Here is a 22,774-nt window from a genome sequence, read left to right on the forward strand (position 1 = left end):
TGCAGGGAAAGCTATTCTGATTGGCTGGATGTTTAGAAGCTGAGGGTCACCTGGGTTTTAATATTCCTATGTCTGGAGGTAGGCCATAAAGTGACCCGGTAGTAGTTTGCTGTATAAGTGTAGTGCAGGGGGTGCTATTCCTCAGCTCAGCTGTTGAATTCCTGCATGTCTCGCTAGTTACAAACACTGGTTTGCATGACAGCCGGGGACCAAGTCTCTCTCACTGGCCGGGGCCCCCAAACTACCATGCGATACCCAGAAGGTGCGGGCGGGCCCTAGACCTCTCACCACCAGGGAATTCACCTCCACTGCCTCTGAACTGAATGCTGACTGCAAAACACACAATTTGCTTACTCACAGCTAAAGCACTTTCCTACCTTTATTTGGTCAGCAGGCGCCAGTCAGCCAGTCAGATGTACTGTCATACTCCCTTTGCCTGCTGTACGAAATCTAGCAGGAATTGCATAAATTAGGTAGCATTCAGGTGGGAGGCTTCGGTTGGACGTAATCGTAGATAACATCTTTTACAGGGACATCTCCCACACAGTCCCCTCCCTAACCACTCACCTGTCAACCCGCATCCTGGAAGCTGTAAAAAAAGAAATTTAAAATCACAAACACTGGTTCGCATGACAGCCGGGGCCCCCAGTCTCTCTCACTGGCTGGGGCCCCCAAACTACCGTGCGAACCAGTGTTTGTGATTTTAATTTTTGTCTGCAGCTTCCAGGATGCGGTTGACAGGTGAGTGGTTAGGGAGGGGGCTCGTGTTGGATAGATGTGCCTACACGGGGCGTCCCTGTAAAAGATGTAATCTACGATTATGTCCAACCGAAGCCTCCCACCTGAATACTAATTTATGCAATTCCTGCTAGATTTGGTACAGCAGGCAAAGGGTGTATGACAGTATACCTGATTGGCTGACTGGCGCCTGCTGACCAGATAAAGGTAGGAAAGTGCTTTAGGTGGGAGTGAGCAAATTGTGTTTTGCATGTCTCGCTAGTTAGTTAGAATCTGACTATGGATATTATGTATTATTATTTAGCCTTTATATAGTGCTGACATCTTCCTCAGTGCTTTACTGTGTGTGTGTGTGTGTGTGTGTGTGTGTGTCCTATGTCCATTGTAGTTTAGGGTGTAATCAATTAACTTATCTGTATGTTTTTGGGATGTGGGCGGAAACCTAAACAGACGTGGGGAGAACATACAAACTCCATTCAGATAATGTCCTGGCTGGGATTGGAGCCAGGAACCCAGCGCTGCAGGGCTATCCACTATGCCACCATGATATGACTGGCATGCCTCTTCCCCCAACCCGAGTAGCATTGAAGTAGAAGTTATTCAGTCATGCAGCCAGAGATCAGGTGGGATGTGGCTAGCACAGGGAGAGGGAAGTATAGCATTTGGTAGAAGCAAGTATGGTATGGATAGAGGAAGGTATATCTGCATTGTGAATCCAGTTACATTCAGGGACCCTTCAGACTCCCTGAAGCCCAGTCTGTGATGGCCAGGGCTGAATTTCTTGAAAGGCCACGAAGGCCCAGGCCTTGGGTGGCTGCAGCCCATAGGGGTACCTGGACACTGTTCACCCTGATGCGTCTCCCCACCGTGGATTAAAGGTATATCTTTTTTGCAAGCACAGTGCCTCTATTTTTCTCTTTGCTACCATTACAGTGCTTTGTTTAGAGTTGCACGTGTATGCATTGAATACGGAATCCGGTGAATCGGACCCATGCATTGTTGACATCTGGTGCCAGTCTTTTCTTCTCACCTTCGTGCAGGACATGAAACATGGGTTGCTACATATAGAAAAGGCTTTAAATGGGGAGCAACACATGAAAAGGGAAGCTGATGTCCAAGAGAAAGGTCTGCAGTACAGGGATGACACAGATGGAAGAAGGGGTGGCACATGGAATGGGAGGGGTGCTGCCGCCGTTAGAAGGGGAGACCCAATATACTTGGCCTAGAGGCAATAAAAGTATAAATCTGGCCTTGGTGATATCGGGCAGTGCTGCTGAGGTGGTAAGATTGCTTAGTTTGTAGCTTTACCACCAGTTTGGCGTGATACAGGATCGCTTTTAGTTGTCTGTTACTGAACACTTCTGAACCAGCAATGCTGAGTTTCTCTTGGCTTAGATTCTGCATACATACTGTACTGTAGTTTAGGGGATCAGCTTCAGTGTTCTCCCCAGAAATGTTTGCCAGCCGGGTGGCATGAAAAAGTAGCTGGGTTGGCGAGATGATAGAATGCAGGGCCAGCGCTTCTCTGCTTATAGCAGAGGAGAAGGTGAGTCGATGACAGCCGGGTGCTCACCAAAACTAGCCGGGTGGAGTACCCGGCTAAAACAGCCTGGGTAGAACACTGCGCCTGATTTTGGGGCGTACAGGGTAACAAGTCGCTGGCAAATCTCCAGCTACCGCTCACATTTTTTTCTTCCACAGGAGGCACCACACAAATTCATCATTGCTGTCCTCATGGAATATATCCGTTCCCTGAACCAGTTTCAGATCCCTGTACAGGTATATGTACATTATGTCTTGCTGTTATATTCTACCATCTGTAGCATTCTTTGATGTGTAACCCCCTACTACCCTCCTCTGTTTCTTGCAGCACTACCTGTATGAACTGGTAATAAAGACATTGGTGCAGCACAATCTCTTCTACATGCTCCACCAGTTCCTGCAGTATCATGTGCTCAGCGACTCCAAGCCTCTGGTATGCTCAGTCTCATGTCTGATTGGGAATATCTAAGTGACACAAGTGAATTGCTAAACGATCATTAATGAGGATTCGCCTCCATGTTGTTTACTTTGGTCAGCATAGTTTCTCTGGCAGATGAGCAGTATGCGTCTCCGCTGCTAGCCAATGAATAAGTGCAGACAAAACAACCCCTTCTGTCAGTGGTACTATGTTTCACAGATACCCTGATAAGTTTGGTTGCTAGCATGAGAATCATCTGGGTGTTATAGACTTTATATGCACTGCTTTTTGATTCCTTTTTTTTTTTTTTTTTTTTTTAAACTTTGTTTTATTTCAAGGATAACTGGTAAGTTGTTTAACCACTTGAGTACCACAGTGTTAAACCCCCTTAATGACCAGGCTCTTTGTTGTTGCACTGGGCTGTGCAGGCTTTTCAGCCTCCTGCACAGCCCAGCTATGGAGCCCAGCGATCGGACTGCCCTCTTTTTTTTTTTTTTTTTTTTTTCCTCCCTAAGGGGACATGCCGCCTAAGGTGTCCGATCGCTGTGGCGGTTGTTTTTTTTTTTTTTTTTTTTTTTTTTTTGCAGCTTGTATACGGCTGTTTATCCCTTCCTCCCCTTCCCTCCTCCCCTTCATGCACAGACTTGAACAGGACAGCGATCCGTCCTGTTCCGCCTCTTATAGGCATCAGCCTATGAGAGGACGGCGATCCCCGGGCCAATCAGAGGTTGGGGATCGCCGATCTTGTACAGTACCGCTGGAAACCGCAGCGCTGTACGCATGTAAACAAAGGGGATTTCTTTCCCCTTTCATTTACAAACAGCCTGCTAGCCGCGATCGGCGGCTATCAGGCTAATCACGGAGCTCCACTCCATAAACTGGCAGGGAACGATCGCGCATGCGCGGGGCCATTCCCTGAAAAACTGCAGCTCCAGGACTTTACGCCAGTTGGCCTTAGGCGGTCCTGGGGCTGCTGCGTTTACGCCCATCGGCATGACGCGGTCATTAGGTAGTTAAAAGAAGAAGTTTAACTTACCTGGGGCTTCTACCAGCCCCTTGCAGATGTCCTGTGCCTGCGCCAGTACTGGCCTTATTCCGTTCCCTCGCCACGGCTCACTCTGTGTTCACCAGCTTTCTTGCCGGCCACTGCCTCCTCGCTGCCACTCACATTGCCAGGAGCGTCCTGTGCAGATGCAGTACAAGGTTTTCTCGGATGGCCCGAAACGGGCACAAGATGTCTGCAGGGGGCCGGTAAAAGTTGAACTTTTTTTTTTTTTTTTTTTTTTTTTTTAGGCTTAGTTACAGCCAACATAATCTAGTACAGCCAACTGTTAACATACTGGTGTATATACAGTAGTAGCATAACAGTTCAGGGTTTATGTATGCTATAATAGGATGCAGTGAGGGTTCTTTTACACTGCAAATCAGAATTCTGATTTTTCACTGATTGCTGGTTGGAAGAAAAACGCAGCATATTGCAAAATATTGCATCAAAAATCAGAAATGCATGTAAATTTGCATCAAAATTGGAAATTGAAATTACATGAAGTGTTAAAAAAGCCCTGTACAAGCAATACAACTAAACTAGATATACTTTCTACACGAGCTAAGTAAGGGGTCACTATACAGCAAACATGATGTCAGCAGCGTGTATACATACTTGTGCCAGTTCAGCTACTGTAAAGGCGGGAAGCACTCCACATTCAAGAAAATTTGCGTTTTGGTTGACAACCCTGTCTGTAGACCATGTTTTCATGCGGGAGTACTGAGTGCTATTAGCCACATCCATTGTTGCTGTTCTAGCACCCATCAATGTAGTACTATAGCTTTACGGGCTTCTGTTAAAAATAATTATTGGTAATGTGTAATCCTGTTATCAATGGTAATTCCAAATATTTAAGGCTCAGTACTTTGCTATAGCAATTTGTATGGGGATTTTCAATTATAAAATTCCTGTTGCACCCCCTTCCTTTCACTATTGGTGTAAGAATAGGAGTTGCAGAGGCACTGTGGCCCTTGGACCAGAGGGGCCCCACTAGGGGCTCTCCCTTAACCACAGGTGCTATGCTAGTAATGATCACTTCTAAATATTCTTTAAATAGTGATAATCATTAACAAACTTCCCCCTCCTCTAACACCTCATACTGTGGATGTACTCGGCAGGTTTTGTGGTGCCATATAAAATGTATAGAATTTTGCACTGGGGCCCAATGTTCCTTAGCTATGCCACTGCCACCCACTGCCTTTTTGCAACACCCAAGTGGAGCAACAGTAAAACAGGTGGTCAGGGAAACCAATCAAAAACCAGGTTTCTTTTAACATAATACTGTATATGATTGGCTGCTCTGGATGACAGCTGTACTATCATTCTGATTCTTTTTGACTGACTGAAGCAAACCTTTTAGGTGCAGTAAGTGTCATGTAGCCATAGGAAGTGATTTCCTTTTTTGGGAATACAATTAGCTCCTAATTACCTACTGTCTTTTCAGGCCTGCCTCCTGCTGTCTCTGGAGAGTGTCTATCCACCAGCACACCAGCTCTCCCTGGACATGTTAAAGGTAAGCATTGTTCTTTCTAAAATATTTGTCCTTATGCTGGGCATACACGGTTCGATTTTGCCACTCGATCGTTTCACCGTGCGATTCCGCAGTCAATTCTCTTATCTTCCGCTCATTTTTCTTATCTTTTTCCATTCACTGCTATCCGGAATTGAGCGGCGAAACGATCAGGTGGGAGATCGGACATGTCGGAAATTATCTATTGAGCCATCTTAATGGCTAAAAACGAGCCGTGTATGCCCAGCATTAGATGTAGAAATGCACAAAAAGCATACCAGTGTCCACCTTTGAGGCTTCATTCACAGCAAGGAATTATGGTGAGTTGCATTGGACAATATAATCACGTTGCTATCATGATACAATTCTATTGCAATGGTACATTCACATCAACTCATTAGCAGTGCGGTGTGACGGAATCCATTGCCATAATGCGGTGCATGCTGTGCAGTACCACATATGCACAATGCAACTTTTCCCCTCTATTCTAATTATTCTAATGCCTCACTGTAAACTTAGCCTTAAAGAGACACTGAGCAGAAAGCAATACGGGGAGCACCATCCCCTACAATCAATACGCCACCCTATATGTATAAACGCGGGGTGGGTCTGTAATGTGCAGAACGGTCAATAATACAGTAATTATACCAAAAGCGAAAAGCAATGACCTCAAAGAAACCAATTAAAGAGACACTGAAGCGAAATAAAAATGATGATATTATTTGTATGTGTAGCACAGCTAAGAAATAAAACCTTAAGATCAGATACATCAGTGTAAAGCTGGCCATACACTGGCCCGATTTGCGCCCGTTTCGACAGCAGATTCGATCACTGGGATCGAATCTGCTGCCAATCGTTCACGCTACACGCCGAATTTCGATCCATTTTGTCCGATCCCGTCGATCACGCCGTGCGGAAAATAACCGTCGATCGCCCGCGGGTAAAGAGCGCATCGCTAGCGGCGTTCGAGTGCCCGACGACCGACGCAATAGAGCCCGCATACATTACCTTCTCCGCCAGCGCGACTGCCCCCTGGTCACCGCTGCTCCGTCTCCGCTCTGGTCTCCAGGTCCGGCATGCCTCACTTCTTCTAGCCCGGCAGGAAGTTTAAACAGTAGAGCGCCCTCTGGCATGCCGGACCTGGAGACCAGAGCGCAGACAGAGCAGCGGTGACCGGGGGACTGAAGTCGCGCCGGCGGAGCAGGTAATGTATGCGGGCAGGCGGGGGCAGCAGCACCACCACAACAGATTGTGAACGGTTTCAGGCTGAAATCGGTTCACGATCTGTTTGCTGTAAAGGTAGCCATACGATCCCTCTCTGATCAGATTCGATCAGAGAGGGATCTATCTGTTGGTCGAATCTGATGGCAAATCGACCAGTGTATGGCCACCTTAATTGTTTCCAGTACAGGAAGAGATGAGAAACTCCAGTTGTTATCTCTATGCAAACAAGCCATTAAGCTCTCCGACTAAGTTAGTCGTGGAGAGGGCTGTTATCTGACCTTTTATTATCTCAACTGTTCCTGGACTATTTACTTTTCCTCTGCTAGAGGAGAGGTCATTACTTCATAGACTGCTCTGAAAGACTCTGAAAGATTTTGAATGCTGAGTGTTGTGTAATCTGCACATATTCTAGAATGATGCAATGTTAGAAAAAACACTATATACCTGAAAATAAAAGTGTGAGAATATTTTCTTTGCTGCTAATCTTCTAGTAATTATTCATAGTACACAACCAATTCACTATATCATATTTTTTTTTTCGGTTCAGTGTCTCTTTAAAGAGAACCTGAGGTGGGTTTTAAGAATCCTCTCCACACACAAAGGCTGGTTGTGCATACAATCACCAGCCTCTGTTACTATACTGTGCCCCCCCCCCCCTCCACGCTCTATTGTTCCCCCACAATAAAACCGCCATGCTAGCGACATGCAGCGTATCGCTAGCAAGCTGATTACATACACACTGTCACTCTCCGCTCCCCCGCATTCTCTATCGCCGCTCCCTGTCTGTGTCCCTTCCCTCCAATCAGCAGGGAGGGAAGGGGCGCAGGCGGGGAGCGGGGGAGAGTGACAGTGTGTATGTAAACCGCTTGCTAGCGACACGCTGTGTGTTGCTAGCACGGCGGGTTTATTTCGGGGGGACAGCAGAGCGCGGGGGGGGGGGGGGGGGCACAGTATAGCAACAGAGGCTGGTGATTATATGCACAACCAGCCTCTGTGTACTAATAGGGTTCTTAAAACCCACCTCGGGTTCTCTTTAAGCCTCATACACCTGTACACATGCCCAATTGATTTCGCTTTCGAATCAGTAGCTGATCCCGCTGGATGATATTGTTGGGCTGGGCTGCTTACACTGACGCGCTGTGCGGGGAAGGGCAACGGAGGGATGCGTGACATCACATGGTGGCGGTTGGGGGAGCAGCGCGACCAATAGGATCAGCGTCGCTGGGGTTGGATATATCCATCCAGTGGATCGCTCAGTTTGGGGAGGCTTTAAGTTGGCTGAGGCAGTCGATCACAACCACCTCAGCCGTCATTCAGGCGTGTATGGCACCCAACAACCAACCTGTGAGTGACCCACTTGATGGATCTGCACCACTCTAGTGATGCGGATCCCATTGTTCGCACCGCTCCCATGCCCTCCTCATGACGTCACGCATGTGCCCCCCTCCACATAGCAACACAGAGCTGTTGCCCCAGGGGATTAGCTCCTGATCCGTGACGGGCGACATCAGTTGGGCATGTATACGAGCCCTTAGTGAGATGTCAAACAAATCAGATCTATGTACACATTTGTAAGGAAAAGTCTACTGGATTCTAGTTCTATAGCTCTCCAAAGCTCTAAACACTCCCCAGTCCTCTCTCCCATTTGGAGAGATGCAGTGCTTTGGGGTTTTTATTTCCTGTGATGGTTGAATGGAGTTATGTGACCTGAACCAGAAATACAGGACATAAACCTACTATAGAAATGCACTTCATTATTATTCCAAATCAGTGAAAATACAGAGTCATAGATTCCATAAAACAATGTACATTAGCCCCTTTCTCAGAGAGCTCATAATAGAGAAGGTAAGGGCTGGTTCACACGGGCGTCTGCTGAGCTTTTGCTTGGCATTGCGTTCAAACACCAGCGTTTAAACGCCAGCGTTTAAAAACTAGCTTTTGAAAGCTTTTGAAAAGCGTTCAAGGCTAGCAGTTCTGGTCTCTGCTATTGTTTCCTGGCGTTTACTGCCTCTGAAAGCAGCATGTTGCTTTTGAGACTAGACGCAACGCTGGGATCTACTGCCAGGCTTTCATGAAAGCCTGCAAAAGCCAGCTCTGAACGCTCCCATTCACTTGCATGGGATGGCAGTAGATCCCAAAAAAGGCTGCGTCTGAAACGCTGCGTTAAACGCCACAAAAACGCCCGTCTGAACCAGCCCTAATACTCCAAATAACTGCTAGTACACAGGGGCAAGGAAGTGTCACAAGAAAGTCTGTAGGAGTAATTCTCTTGTTATCTCCTGTTAATTGTGACTGCACCAGCTGCCTCTGTCCTAAGCAGGTCATTAGCCCATATAGCTGGGCAATTGTGCACATTTTGGAGTATTCCCTTTTGGCACTTAGTTTTGGATGCTTGAAAAATGGTTTGGTAAAGCCCAAAACGTGTTTAACTTAGTCCTTTTTCAAGCATCTGAAATTGCCAAGTGCCAAAAGGGACTACTACAGACTGATGCCATCGCAAGTCTTCTCTCCCCCCCCCCCCCCCCCCCATTTACCCTGATATTGGTGTCATAAAGGTCACACGCTAGATAATCGTCTGCGCACACAAAGTGTACATTAGATCAGAGCCGGATTAAGACCACACAGGGCCCCAAGCAGAGCAATAAATTTGGGGCCACCCTGTTGAAAGCATGCCCCCCCAGTATAGGTGACCGGATGTCCTTGCAGTATAGGCAGTTGGATGTCCCCCCTACTATAGGTAGTAGCCAGATTTCCCCCCAGAATAGGTAGCCAAGTGCTGCCCCCCCCCCACTATATATAGCCAGCTGTCACCCCCCAGTATATAAGTAGCCAGATGTCAACCGATGTATGGCCACTTTAACCACTTGAGGACCCACCCTTAAGGACCAGCACTGTTTTAGGTGATCTGTGCTGGATGGGCTCTGCAGCCCCCAGCACAGATCAGGGTGCAGGCAGAGCGATCAGATCGCCCCCCCTTTTTTCCCCCCTATGGGGATGATGTGCAGGGGGGGTCTGATCGCTCCTGCCTGCCAGCATGTTGCGGGGGGGGGCACCTTAAAGCCCCCCTCCGCTGCGAAATTCGCTCCCCCTCCCTCTCCTACCTGGCCCCCCCAGTGATCCGGGCTGCACAGGACGCTATCCGTCCTGTGCAGCCAGTGACAGGACGTCCCCTGTCACATGGCGGCGATCCCCGGCCGCTGATTGGCCGGTAATCGCCGATCTGCCTTATGGCGCTGCTGCGCAGCAGCGCCATACAATGTAAACAAAGCGGATTATTTCCGCTTGTGTTTACATTTAGCCTGCGAGCCGCCATCGGCGGCCCGCAGGCTATTCACGGAGCCCCCCGCCGTGATTTGACAGGAAGCAGCCGCTCGCGCGAGCGGCTGCTTCCTGATTAATCAGCTTGCAGCTGGCGACGCGCTGGTCCTGCAGCTGCCACTTTGCCGACGCACGGTATAAGCGTGCGGTCGGCAAGTGGTTAATTCCCCAAGGCTCATTCCTTCACCCCCCCACTTAAGTCCTCCCCTTTGTCACCATCTCTATTAATCCCTCAAATATGCCCCTCTTCCATCTCGGATATCCCCTCCCCCTTTACCAGACCACCATCTCCCTCAGTCAGGTAACACATCTTTACTGACCTCCCTCCTGGCACCATGATCCCTGCCTCACTAATGCTAATTTCCGAAGTTTCGGTACCCCTCCTTCCATCACTGTTTTCACTCCAATCTCCCCCGCCCCCCTTAACACCCATGCCTTTTTGGTGGTCATTGGCAGTGCATCGCTGCCTGCACACCACCCACTTCACTATAGTATGAAACCCTATAGGCCACATCCATACTCAGTACTGACATAATGGCTGTAGTTTCATACTACAGCCATTATGATTCGATCATAGTGAAAGAATCTGTCAGTAACAATTGATGCATGTATTGGCCATACATGCATCAATTGTTACTGACAGATTCTTTCACTATGACCGAATCATAATGGCTGTAGTATTAAACTACAGCCATTATGTCAGTGCTTTAGATTATGGTTTCTAATGACAAGATTGGAGAGAGGCCCAGTGCACACCGAGCAGTTTTGGCAGCGATCCGCCAACCGCATCCGCCTGTGAAAATGCTTGGCTAATGCATTTCAATGGGATGGTGCACATCAGTGGTTTGAGGTTTTTAGCAAACAGCAAACGTGCCTCCCGCTGCACGTTTGCGGTTTGCAGAAGCCTTTCTGCCTCAATTTAAAGTATAGGAAAAACGCAAACTGCTCTGGAAAACGCTAGATCAGAGCGGTTTGCCAGGCGTTTTTGTTACAGAAGCTGTTCAGTAACAGCTTTTACTGTAACAATATTTGTAATCTGCTACACAAAAACGCTCGCACAAACGCTAGGCATGTTTAGAAAACTTCTCTAAACATGCCTAGAATTGCTCTGAAATCTGCTCCAAAAACCTCTAGCGTTTTGAGGATCTGCTAGCAGTTTTGGTGTGCACTGGGCCAGAGTAGACAAAGCAGGTGGTTTTGGTGCACGGAGCTCAGCACCATTTACCCAAACCAGGAGCCCCATAGCAGCAATAATATGCTGTGCGGGGCACGTAAGGGAAATTCACCGTGATCGCCGTACCCCAAATTACACCTCCCTCAGAGTTGCGCCGACTTGGAGGGGGAATAGTATTTAACGCCACTGAGGAGTTTAGTGACAGCAGGAAGAGCCGTCATTCGACGCTCCCGGAGCCCAACTCACGCGCAGCGTACAAATACTAAGGGCTCAGACTATACGCGATTTTCTGAGCACTTTTAGCCATCGGAGCTTTCTGAGAGCTTTTTAAAAACGCTCAAATTGACTTGCATTAACCATTTAATGACATTAAAACATCATGCTTTAGCCTATTAATGGCAACATGACGTTTTAATACGTCGCGTGTTCCTGCCGCCGCGCCGCTTCCGCCCCCATTACCGTCGGGATCCCTTGCTAACTGATTGGGGAAGAGGACCGAGCGGTCCTCTACCCAATCGCACTGCCTGAAGTGAATGGACGTGACCGCGAACAGCGGCCACCTCAATTCATAAAACAGGAAACTGTTACAGTTCAATAAAGTGTAAAAAAAAAAGTGATCACTTCCTGTAAGGATTTGTTGCACATTATATTACACAATGCTGTGGGGGTTGGACCTCCTGGAATGGTCACACCCACAAATGTGCATTTATCCTGCTAAAATAGGTTTATCTCACCTTTGAGGATCTCTATTTTTCAGTTTGCACCACTGTTTTGTTGGCGATCAGTGTTTCCCAGGGAGCTTCTGTTTACTTACATTTCACCCATGTGCAGTAAAGCCTTAGTGGACAGAGATAAGACCTTCTTGAGCTTATTATTAAACAACTCATCAGTTTATTATCCTGAGTTAAATAAACTCTGCCAGAAACTGCAGCAGTCATGGCTTCCTCCACACTGGTTGTGCTTTCCTGATGTGTGCAGGTACTGTATGGCTTTAGATAAAAGTCCACTTGAACTTCTCAGTTTGGGAAAACTCTACTGGTTGCTGTATTTTACATATTTTTGTTAGCTTATCTTCTCTATGCCAAACATATTTATGAATATAATACTGATCATTTCTATTGAGAGAAATGGGATGTGTCTGCTAACTTGGCATTTCAAGTAATCTCCAGCCAACTGTTTTTTCGATTTGGAAGGAATCGGTGTGTTTCAAGTCAGGCAAAAACAGTGCTGGAAATTTGGATGCACCAGTCGCCACCATAGGCCATAATGTGAGTTATAGCTACAGCTGTGCTCAGTCAGTAATTTGTGCACCATCAAAAGACAGAGCCCAAATGACAATAAAAGCAGTGTAATTCGGACAGCAGCAATAGCTGTCAGCTGAATTACATCTTACCCCTGAGTCAGTGGCCGCCTGGAGGGGGGAATATTAATGAACTCCACTGGGAGCATGGTGAGCCATTTTTCAAGTTTACCTTGAGTCCAAATTTCTTCGCTATTGGAATTCTTGTAATGGCAAATTCCTAAATCCTATTCTGCACCCTTGATTGATACTGAAACCAACAGAGAATATAGGCTGCACCAGGACCTCCGAGAACAATTGTGGTTTAGTGTATGAGAATATGGGGGCACAGATATTTATCCTCGGGCCTGACAGCTATTTTATGCAGAGCACGTCCTCCGTAGCCAGAAGAGGTAGCTGTGCACAAATTGGCCATCAGAACCAAGCTGTGCCCCTTTTCATGGATGCTCTGGTACATGCTTATATGCTTTGAGCTTCGTTGATATCAGAATGATAACTTTGTCTCCACAGAGGCTTTCCACAGCCAATGATGAAATAGTTGAAGTCTTGCTGTCTAAGCACCAAGTCCTGGCGGCTCTGAGATTTGTGAGAAGCATCGGTGGACATGACAGTGTCTCTGCTCGCAAGTTTTTGGATGCTGCAAAGCTGACGACTGATGAGATGCTTTTCTATACAGTCTTCCGATTCTTTGAGCAGAGAAATCAGCGTCTCCGTGGAAATCCTAACTTCACACCAGGTTCAGTTTGAATTTTATCATTCATTCGAGGCAGATTGCCTACAGGTTACATCATGAGAGCTGCTCCTCTGTTGTCTGTATACCTCTACATTCCCCGATCACACTTCAGTATTTATAGAGTGAGGGAGGTCCAAGCTGGTGCTATTAGTTTGTGAAGGTATAGCTGTGTTTTAGTGGCTAGTCATGAAGATATTCAGCTACTTTGAAAATACAAAACAAACCCCAGTTAGCGATACACATCATCATTGCAGATTCCAACCTGTTTTTGTTCTGTAGGACCTCCAGCAGGTAATTTATTGCACAAGTGCTGTGTGGGAGAAGGGTCAGCCTGCCATAATCACCTGATCAGTTCCAATATTATAAAGACTGGTACCCGATGTGTTCAGTATCCATGCATACAACACTGCTTGGCCTTTCAGATTTAAGTAAATCGGCTAAGTACTTCAGATAAATGAATTTTGTCTTAAGAGACTACTGGGAATTACAGTAACCTAATTACACAAGCCGGAAGAAGAGAATAGCCTGAGGATGATTTTTTTTTTTTTTGATGGTTTTACAAAGTCAGACAGTTGCAGAGTGAATGTGTAAGACACCTGCCTTTTAATAATCTTGTTTTTACATATGAAATATTCAGGGCTGTCGTCTGACCTGAAACAAGTAAAGCAACAAGAATTCTCATTACTTACTGGCATCCTGATTATTCCACATAAGCTACTGAGCAGTTGAAAGGGGTGCATGTCGCGCCTTGTTTAAAAGGGTGCCTGCTGTGTGAATTGTAGTCACAATTAACAGGTGTGAAGTGTAGAGATTATGATCTGCATAGCTGGCGGCCCTGGCAGCTGCTATGATAGTGGGTGCAGATGTCTGGGTTAAGGATAGTTGTTCAGGGGTGTGGGTGAAGTTAGATGCCAACCAGCAGGGCATCTAAGGGTTAGGCAGCATCAGGAGGAAGGTTAAGGGTTAGGCACCCCTTGGCAGAGGGTTCTGGATGAGGGAAGAGAGGTTAGGTCATAGTAAAAAAAAAAGTTGAATATTACACTATATGAATGTAGTAAATTTACCGATATTCTGCATCCTTTTAAAATGTATACAAGTGGACTGGCTAGTGGAGGCAAGTAGCAGCCCAGCACTTTGCTTTTTGACTATACAGTACAGGTTTCTCTAATAGCTTTATATCACAAGGGTTTGTAGAAGCTTTGCTTATGCTGAACATAAAAAACACAGCCAGAGCTGTCCAAGTCAAACACTTCAAATTAAATTCTGGAATTCTGCTTTAAAATGCGATCAGGCACACTTTTTTACATTTCTCCTTTGTAAATGAATAGGGTGGAAAGAGGGTAGAAACTGATAGGCTGTTATTGCTCTGCATCCCCATTAGAATTTTTTTTTCACACAGGTTTGTGGCTTCAATGTGAAAACTGGTAGTTATATGGCCAGGAAACACAAGTGTACAGTAATGCTAAAAATTCAAGGGACATGTACACGTAAAATCTGCATGATCGATTATTGCAATCAGGTTACTGAAAGGTAATTAAGTCGGGGGTGCACACCCCAAAATCAAAGTGTAACTGTCCAGCAAAATGCTTGGATATAAATATCCTATTAGTGCACCTTTATTGCAAGCAGGATGCTTATAAAAGTCCAAGTATTCCTATAATACACACTGTGGGACTGCACGCATTTCAACCCTTCAGCCCATGGCAGGAAGTGGTCAGAACTACGCCTCAATTTTAACAGAGGGGAAAAACTGGGACTTCAGCTAAAAGAAAAAGTACCAACTGAAAATGAACCCAAGCCTGTGTTAAAATACCTGCCTAAAGCGGTATAAATTCTGACATAATACTCAATAAAAAAAAGTTTTCCTACTTTTTCATATTTGCTTTTGTGCATAAGTAATATTATTCATTTAGAAATTATAAGTTGCCCTGAGAGTTGACTTTGCATTTTAATTATAACTGCTTTTATTCATCTTCTAACTGAAGTTAACTGTCTGACTTTGTTCAGCAGAGCCTGCAATGTCAGAGAAGTGTTTATTTACATTCCTCACTTGATACAATTAAATACAAGATATTATCTAAAGTTCAGATGTCCAGCTTTGCTGGCAGGGAACTTCTAAAGGTGCGTACACTCCGTACCGCTACACACACGAGCTTATTTGCCTTTAATGATTAGTTGTATCCTAAAATGAAATTTGGCTTGAAGCTTTTTGTAGGTAGATTTAACCACTTTACCCCCAGCGGTACAAATTTCTCCGCCCCTTTTTTTTCCTCCTAAAAAACCAGGGACGGAGAAATCCGTACCTTCCGCGCTACCGCCGCTGTCCGCCGCTCGTGCGCGCGCACCTGCCGCTCGTGCATGCCGCCGCCCGCTCGCCCGGAGATCAATGAACGGGAAAATCCATTCCCGTTCGTTGATCTAGCCCCCGCAATGATCTGCTGCTTCTTTCAGAAACAGCGAGATCATTGTGAGTCTCCCAGCCTCCTACTGCTTCCTGTAAGCCGGACGCTTACAGGTCGTATGTAAACAAAAACACTGTGGCCATCTTGTGGCCAAATAGTAAACTACACCCTAAAAGCATTTTACATATACAAACATTACATTTACACAATAAATTAACTCATTACCTCCCACACTCCCCAATTTTTATTTTTTTTGTAATAAAAAAAAAACAAATAGTTACCTTAGGGACTGAACTTTTTAAATATTTGTCAAGAGGGTATAACACTGTTACTTTATAAACTGCGGGCTTGTAATTAGGGATGGATGCAAAACTGAAAAAAATGCACCTTTATTTCCAAATAAAATATTGTCGCCAAACATTGTGATAGGGACATAATTTAAATGGTTTTTATAACCGGGACAAATGGGTTAATACATTTCATTGGTTTTAATTACAGTGGCATGCTTTATTTAAAAACTATAATGGCCGAAAACTGAAAAATAATATTTTTTTTCCCACATTTTTCCTATTTCCCCATTAAAACACATTTAGAATAAAATAATTCTTGGCATAATGTCCCACCTAAAGAAAGCCTAATTGGTGGCAAAAAAAACAAGATATAGTTCATTTCATTGGGATAAGTAATAATAAAGTTATAGATGAATGAATGGAAGGAGTGCTGAAAGGTGAAAATTGCTCTGGTGGTCAGGGGGTAAAACCCCTCACTGGTGAAGTGGTTAAATTGCACCTAGGAAACGTTGTCTGTTAAGGCCCGTACACACGTCCTACGGGAGGCAACGACGGGTACGTTGTTGCCTCCCACTGGGCGGTGTTTCCGCCGACAGTAGCGAGTGTGTACGTGCTGTCGGCGGACTGATAAGCCTGTTCCTACAGAATCAGGCTTATCAGTCTGCCGACAGCGCGTACACATGCGCGCTACTGTCGGCGGAAACACCGCCCAGTGGGAGGCAACGATGGACCCATCGTTGCCTCCCGTAGGACATGTGTACGGGCCTTAAAAGAGAATCTGAAGCGAGTATAAAACTCGCTTCTTCTCTTATATTTCAGCAGGGGCATGTGTGCCCCTGCTAAACCGCCACTATCGCGCCGCACAACGGTGGTCTCTTACTCCCCTAAATCCACTCCGTCCTCGCTGGGGATCTCTTCCGCATTGAGGCAGGGCTAACCGCTGCAACCCTGCCTCACGCGCGTCTGTCAGCGCGTATTTCCGCCTCTCCCAGTCTTCCTTCACTGAGAGGGGCGGGGGAGAGACGGCGATGTGCCGCTGATAGACGCGCTGTGAGGCAGGGCTGCAGCCGTTAACCCTGCCTCTAGGAGCAGCAAAATCTATGACTAAGTTGGTCGTAGATTTTGCAGGGGGGGTAAGGGTCCCCTGTTCAGCTGCGGGATAGTGGCGTTTTAGCAGGGGCACACATGCCCCTGCTGAATATAAGAGAAGAAGCGAGGATTTTTTTACTCGCTTCAGTGTCTCTTTAACATTGAAAATGTGTTGGAATAATTAGCACCTCATTGATTATCTCTATTCTTGTGTACAGGGGAAAAAAAAGAGTATTTGCAGCTACTCGAGGAGGAAGATGGAAAGCAGGCAGCCTGTATAGCTGTGTACTGTTCCAACTATGTCAGATCTGACAATTCACAGCTTGAAGCTAATCAGACTGGAAAGATCATTTTTATAATCTTTAACAAAGCATTGCTATATATGCATAGAGCACTGATTGTAGAAATAAATGTGATATCATACAGCAGCTGTACATTATTCATCTTGAAACAAATTAATACAACCAGTCTTTTAGGAGGACACAGTTTAATTAGAAAAAAACTGTACATTATTTCTCTTACAAATGGAAGCTGGGTGTGGTCATTGTGTGGCAGCAGCGGCTCTAACACTGTGTCTTGTCTGCAGGAGAACACTGTGAGGAGCACGTCACCTTCTTCAGGCAGCGGTTCGGGGAACAAGCTCTGCTGAAGATCGCCGCCTCTTAGTCTGCTTTTATAAAAAGTGTACAAATGTATTTATTATTCTGAGAATAAAGTCCATGCAGCTTCTGCTAATAAAATAGGCTGGGCTCCTTCCTTTCTTCATGCTGCTCATATTCCATGATATAAAAAGTCTGTTAGCAAATTAGATATTAAAATAGAAGATTTGCCATTATGATAAACATATGATTCTATCTGAAATAAAAGGAGCTGGATAGCTTGCATTGGTCTTGCATTTATAAAACACATCTAAGGTGTTCACCATAAATTAGAGTGTATTTAATAAAACATTCCTCTGATAAAATGTAACATCTATATACATGTGGAAAACCCCTTGAGCATAGTAAAAGTCAATGCTGTAACACTGGTTATCCTGGAAGAGTCCATTCCTGAGGCAGGGTGAGGGGCTAAGTGTAGCCTGCAGCTCTGGCACTCTGCTGAATCCCTCATGCAGTGGCTGGATGGTGCACACAGGCCCCCTAGTGGACGAGAAGCCGCTCCTGCTCAGTACCTCTTCTTCTCTCCTGGGCCGCCTGCACTTTGGCTTTATTCACTCGTGGCCCTGGGGAAATACAAATTTGTAATTAAAGAGATGTTCGTATGATACATACCCTAAAAAAAAATATATATAATATTTTCACTTGTCACAAAATGCCATCCTGTACAACCCTGGTAACTGAATTCTATGAAGCATTAAAATATGCCAAGTTAGTTCGCTTATTGCAATTTAGATTTTCCTTGCTTCTAATACACTAGGAAACCCTACCTATAGTATATCTACCTTTCAACCCCTGAAACGTTAGTGAAAACTTTAATACCTCTTAAGCCTTGTACACTGGTTTAAGCCTCCTCTGCCAAGTGGAGTGTACAGCAACCCTTGATCTCTCCTCCATCCGTCAGCAAGCAATCTGCCTGGTGGATCATCTCAGCCCAGGACATCGTCCTTCTATCTACACACTGCCTACTCCATAGCAACAGAATGTGCTGCAAGCCTATAGGCTAGCAAAGCATCTGTATGGCCTCTGCCCTTAACTGTCCCTGAAGGAGTGAAGTCTACCTACTGCCAAGCAACAGCCCTTGTGTGTATGAGGTTTTGCTATGCTAATAAAGATAAGTTCCACCCAGGACTATTGTTCCTTAGTGTAACTTATCTTTGGTTCTGTCAGTCAAGCTAATTCTTCTAATTACCTTTCCCAGAGCAGTGGCATAAAATGAAAATCTGGATTTACCTGGTGCTTTCTCCAGCCCCCTGTAGCCTGTGAGTTTCTCAGCATCCTCTTCCTCCCTTCCATGGTCCCGCTGGCAGCTCTGGTAATCCAGCTAGGTCAGCTGAAGCAGTGTGTGCGGTTGCCCTAAGGGATCCTGCACATGCACGGTTCAATCTTTAGAGAACTGTGCTTGTGCAGGACCCAAACGGCGACCAGTATGCTGACACACAGGACTTCAGCCGAATTTGCTGGATTACTGGAGCCGCCAGTAAGGCCACAAAAGGGAGGAATAGGATGCCGGGGAACCTCACAGGCTACGGGAGCTGGAGGAAGCTCCAGGAAAGTCCAGATTTTCAAGTTACAAGCAATAGTTGGGTTTTATAATAGTCTGAACAAAGTTTTGCTGCTGAGAACTTCTGAAGGAAAAAAACAAATGTTATGTATTTATTACACATGTGATTCCTAGTCCAATTACACTTTTCCCTTCCTAGTGTAGGAGGCACATTGTATTTCACGCTAAAGTCCCCTACACAGGCAAAAATGTTAGTCTTAAGCCAGCTACACACTCTCAGGCCCAGTGCACACCAAAAACCTCGAGCAGATCTGCAAAATGCTAGATGTTTTTGAAGCAGATTTCAGAGCGATTCTATGCATGTTTAGAGACGTTTTCTCAACATGCCTAGCGTTTTTTTGGAGCGTTTTTGTGTAGCAGATTACAAATATTGTTACAGAAAGGCTGTTACTGAACAGCTTCTGTAACAAAAACACCTGGAAAACCGCTCTGATCTAGTGTTTTTCAGAGCGGTTTTCCACTTTCCTATACTTTAACATTGAGGCAAAAACGCCTCAGAAATCTAAAAAATGCTTCAGTTTGCATTCGTGGGAAAAACGAACCGCTCTGGTGTGCACCATCCCATTCACTTTCATTAGCCAAGCAGTTTCTCACTGCAAACATTTTAAAAAAACACTCCAGAACCGCTTCGGTGTGCACCAGCCCTCAATTACACTTGGCCAACCAGTGACCACCTCCATGTAGTGGGTTAACTGGTATTGAATACTAAGCACATTGTGTAGGTAAACACGCATACTACATAGAAGTGGTAAAATTGGTCAATGGTTGGCCAGTTATAATTGAAAGTGTGTACCAGTTCAAATTGCATACAATATTAATTTATAAATGATTTAGCCAGTGTTTGCCCAGAGTCTTCTCCCTAAAATTCTGAAATTTATCACAGGTGGCAACATCTCTAGTTCTGCCAGGTAATCTATATGGAACATTCATTACCAAGAGTTTTATGCACATACGGAGATATTGATTGCTTGACAGTTGGAAACAGCAATTATTTCCCACAATGCAACAAGGTTCACAGACCGCAAACTGTCAGGGCTATGGCATCACACTGTGCAAGGGGTATTATATTAGCCATAAAGATGTCCCTATTCAAGAAAAGAAAGTTATCTTGTGGGAAGGATGGGGGGGGGGGGGGGGGGGTTCTGGGGGTATCTGCTACGGATCAGGATGAAGTTCAATGCTGGGCTACCATCCCACTTTAATGCCTCCCCTCCCAGTAGATCAGAAGTACAGTAAAATCTCTTTATAGTAAACTCCAAGGGACCAGAAAAAGTCGTTTACTATATCAGAATTTGCTAGGACCAGAGGACTGAGTTTACTATATCCAGAGGTTTACTATAACAAGCTTCTACTGTATATATTTGAAGTAGTGAGAATCCTATGGGAGCTGGCAGCCAATAGGTTGGTGTCTTCTGGAGCGGGAGTGTACTGCACAGTATACTTCTGATGAAGTGGGTATGTGCCAGTGGGACCCAGAAGACCAGAGCTGTGGCGAGAAACACAAATGACTTCTAGAGCTGGAAGAAGCCTCAGGTAAGTAAAGCTAGATTTACATATCGTACATATAAAAACATACAAATAAGAAGTAACTCTTCCAGAGTAAGTGAGCCATAAATTATTTTTCTTTCACTTGCAGTAGGTAGTAAAAGTCTGATAGAACCGACAGGTTTTGGACTAGCCCATCTACTCATGGGGGATTCTCAGGGTTTTATTTCCTTTCAGAAGCACTTAGAGAATGGCCGTTGCACCATCCAACTGGCAAAAAAAGTGTGCAGTGGTCAGGGAGGCTGGCCAGCATCATTGTATAAATGCTTTTCAGGGAATGTCTTTAAAAAGACTAAAGGCCATCCTGAGAATCCGCCATGAAGAGATGGACTAGTCAAAATCTGTCAGATTTCCACTACCTACTGTAAGTGACAGCAACATAGCAATTTATGGCTCATTCTACTCTGGAAGAACCCTAATACTTTTTTTTTGTATGTGTTTACATGTATTTTAAATTTTACAATTTGTCAAGAGTAGTTAATTACTTGCCTTGGATATCCTTTAACACAGAAAATTGCACTGCTATAGTAAGTTTATGTGATGTTCAGTGCGTGACCGTATAGCATGTGTTAAAGGGAACCTGAAGTAAAAGGTATATGGAGGCTCTCTTTATCATGCAGAGAAGCGTAAGCAACTTCACATAACAAGCGGTGTGACTATCGTTCCTTTGCTTTCCTGTTTTATAGGGAATGTAATGCAGCTTGCACTGTGAATGCGGCCTAAGCCATACACCCAGAAATAGTATGCAGACTACATTCATGCTTGCTTCAGGTGTGTGATTTACACACTATTGGATCTGGGCAGGAGAACTGAGTAATGACATTATTGCAAGGGACAAATATGGCAGTCTCCCTATCACTCACTGCAGTGTTACTTTAAAGTATTTGGAACCATTTTAGAAATGTAATTTTGATGGAAACCGTGGTAATTGCATGACCATCCTTTTTTCTTATGACAGAGGGGCTCTTCCTTGCAGATTATAAAAGCCTGCCCTCCCCATCCACTGACTCCTCTGGCAGGAAGGGAAAGTGACATACTGTGCAGACTTTGGGAAGTTAGAGAGAGTAATCCTGTGACTACACATTTCCAACAAAATGAAGGTTTATCCAGATGCATTTTTAGAAACCTATTCTTATAGGACAACTGAAGAGGTAGATATATGGAGGCTGCCATGTTTTCCTTTTAAGCAATACCAGTTGCATGGCAGCCCTGCTGACACTCTGCCTCTAATACTACTAGCCATAGCCCCTGAACAAGCATGCAGCAGATCAGGTATTTCTGACTTCAAAGTCAGATCTGACAAGACTAGCTGCATGCTTGTTTCTGGTATTATTCAGATACTACTGCAGAGAAATAGACCAGCAGGGCTGCCAGGCAACTGGTATTGATTAAAAGGAAATAAATATGGCAGCCTCCGTATACCTCTTACTTCAGTTCCCCTTTATGTTGCTGATCTAGACTAAAGACTAAATCCCACTGCAAGTTTCTAATTAAAGAAACAGTTTATTCTGAAAAAAAAATATATATACTGCTTTAGAGAATGAGCAGAATATCTAGAATCTGGATAGAAACTTGGGCTGGCTATTATCTTGATCTTGGCTTCGCTCTCATGTACACTTGACATAAACATGCAAGACAGAGTTCAAACATTGCTGGTTATCAATTGGCAGCCATGGCTGAAGATTATATCCCCAGAGTGGCCACCAATAAAACACTGCACAAGTAGTATCTATTCTAAGAAGTTAGCTGAGATGTCTGTTAAATACGGTTCAGTTCCCATTAGAGTGGATGCAAAACAGCACAGTAAGTACATGCACTCAGATGTGCTGTGCTCTGTTGCATATCTGCACTGTCAGTTTTGCATCTGCTCTGTCATCTGCCCACATTGATTGCCTGGGTTCAATTGCCCATATACTCATGTGTCCCTTGGTTTGGCAGCTGCTGATTCAGCTTGGTCCAGAAAGCTCACGGACCGGAGGCCGGCTGAAGAATGGGACTCCCCATAGGATTAGAAAGACCAACTCTCCCTCCCAACAGGGAGAATTTCCACTGGTCCACCATGAACCAATGAGAATCATCCAGTTAGTTAGTCTTTTGCAATCCAGTGGGTATCCCCGTGCTTATGTCAGGCACTGATCAGTTTACTGTGACCAAGCAGAGAAGTGCACAACCAGGGGACACGGGAATATTTGTGCGGCAGTGATCGCTGCGGACACAGGGTTCAGC

General features: G+C 45.2%; 2 protein-coding genes across 2 annotated transcripts in view; one reads left to right on the plus strand and one right to left on the minus strand.

The window, feature by feature from the left end:
• The window catches only part of LOC137518874 (regulator of MON1-CCZ1 complex-like), a 49,095-nt gene extending 31,572 nt beyond the window's left edge, over positions 1-17,523 (plus strand). Inside the window, exons 14-18 of the mRNA XM_068237268.1 lie at positions 2,440-2,517; positions 2,609-2,713; positions 5,188-5,256; positions 12,780-13,005; positions 17,370-17,523. Of these exons, the coding sequence (XP_068093369.1) occupies positions 2,440-2,517; positions 2,609-2,713; positions 5,188-5,256; positions 12,780-13,005; positions 17,370-17,449 (558 nt within the window). The 3' untranslated portion in view covers positions 17,450-17,523. The remainder of the gene's footprint in view (positions 1-2,439; positions 2,518-2,608; positions 2,714-5,187; positions 5,257-12,779; positions 13,006-17,369) is intronic.
• LOC137518873 (NPC intracellular cholesterol transporter 1-like) overlaps positions 17,254-22,774 on the minus strand; it is a 124,791-nt gene continuing 119,270 nt past the window's right edge. Inside the window, exon 25 of the mRNA XM_068237267.1 lies at positions 17,254-18,005. Coding sequence (XP_068093368.1) covers positions 17,923-18,005 — 83 coding nt within the window. The 3' untranslated portion in view covers positions 17,254-17,922. The remainder of the gene's footprint in view (positions 18,006-22,774) is intronic.

Source organism: Hyperolius riggenbachi, chromosome 5, assembly GCF_040937935.1.
Source record: "Hyperolius riggenbachi isolate aHypRig1 chromosome 5, aHypRig1.pri, whole genome shotgun sequence".
NCBI lineage: Eukaryota > Metazoa > Chordata > Amphibia > Anura > Hyperoliidae > Hyperolius > Hyperolius riggenbachi.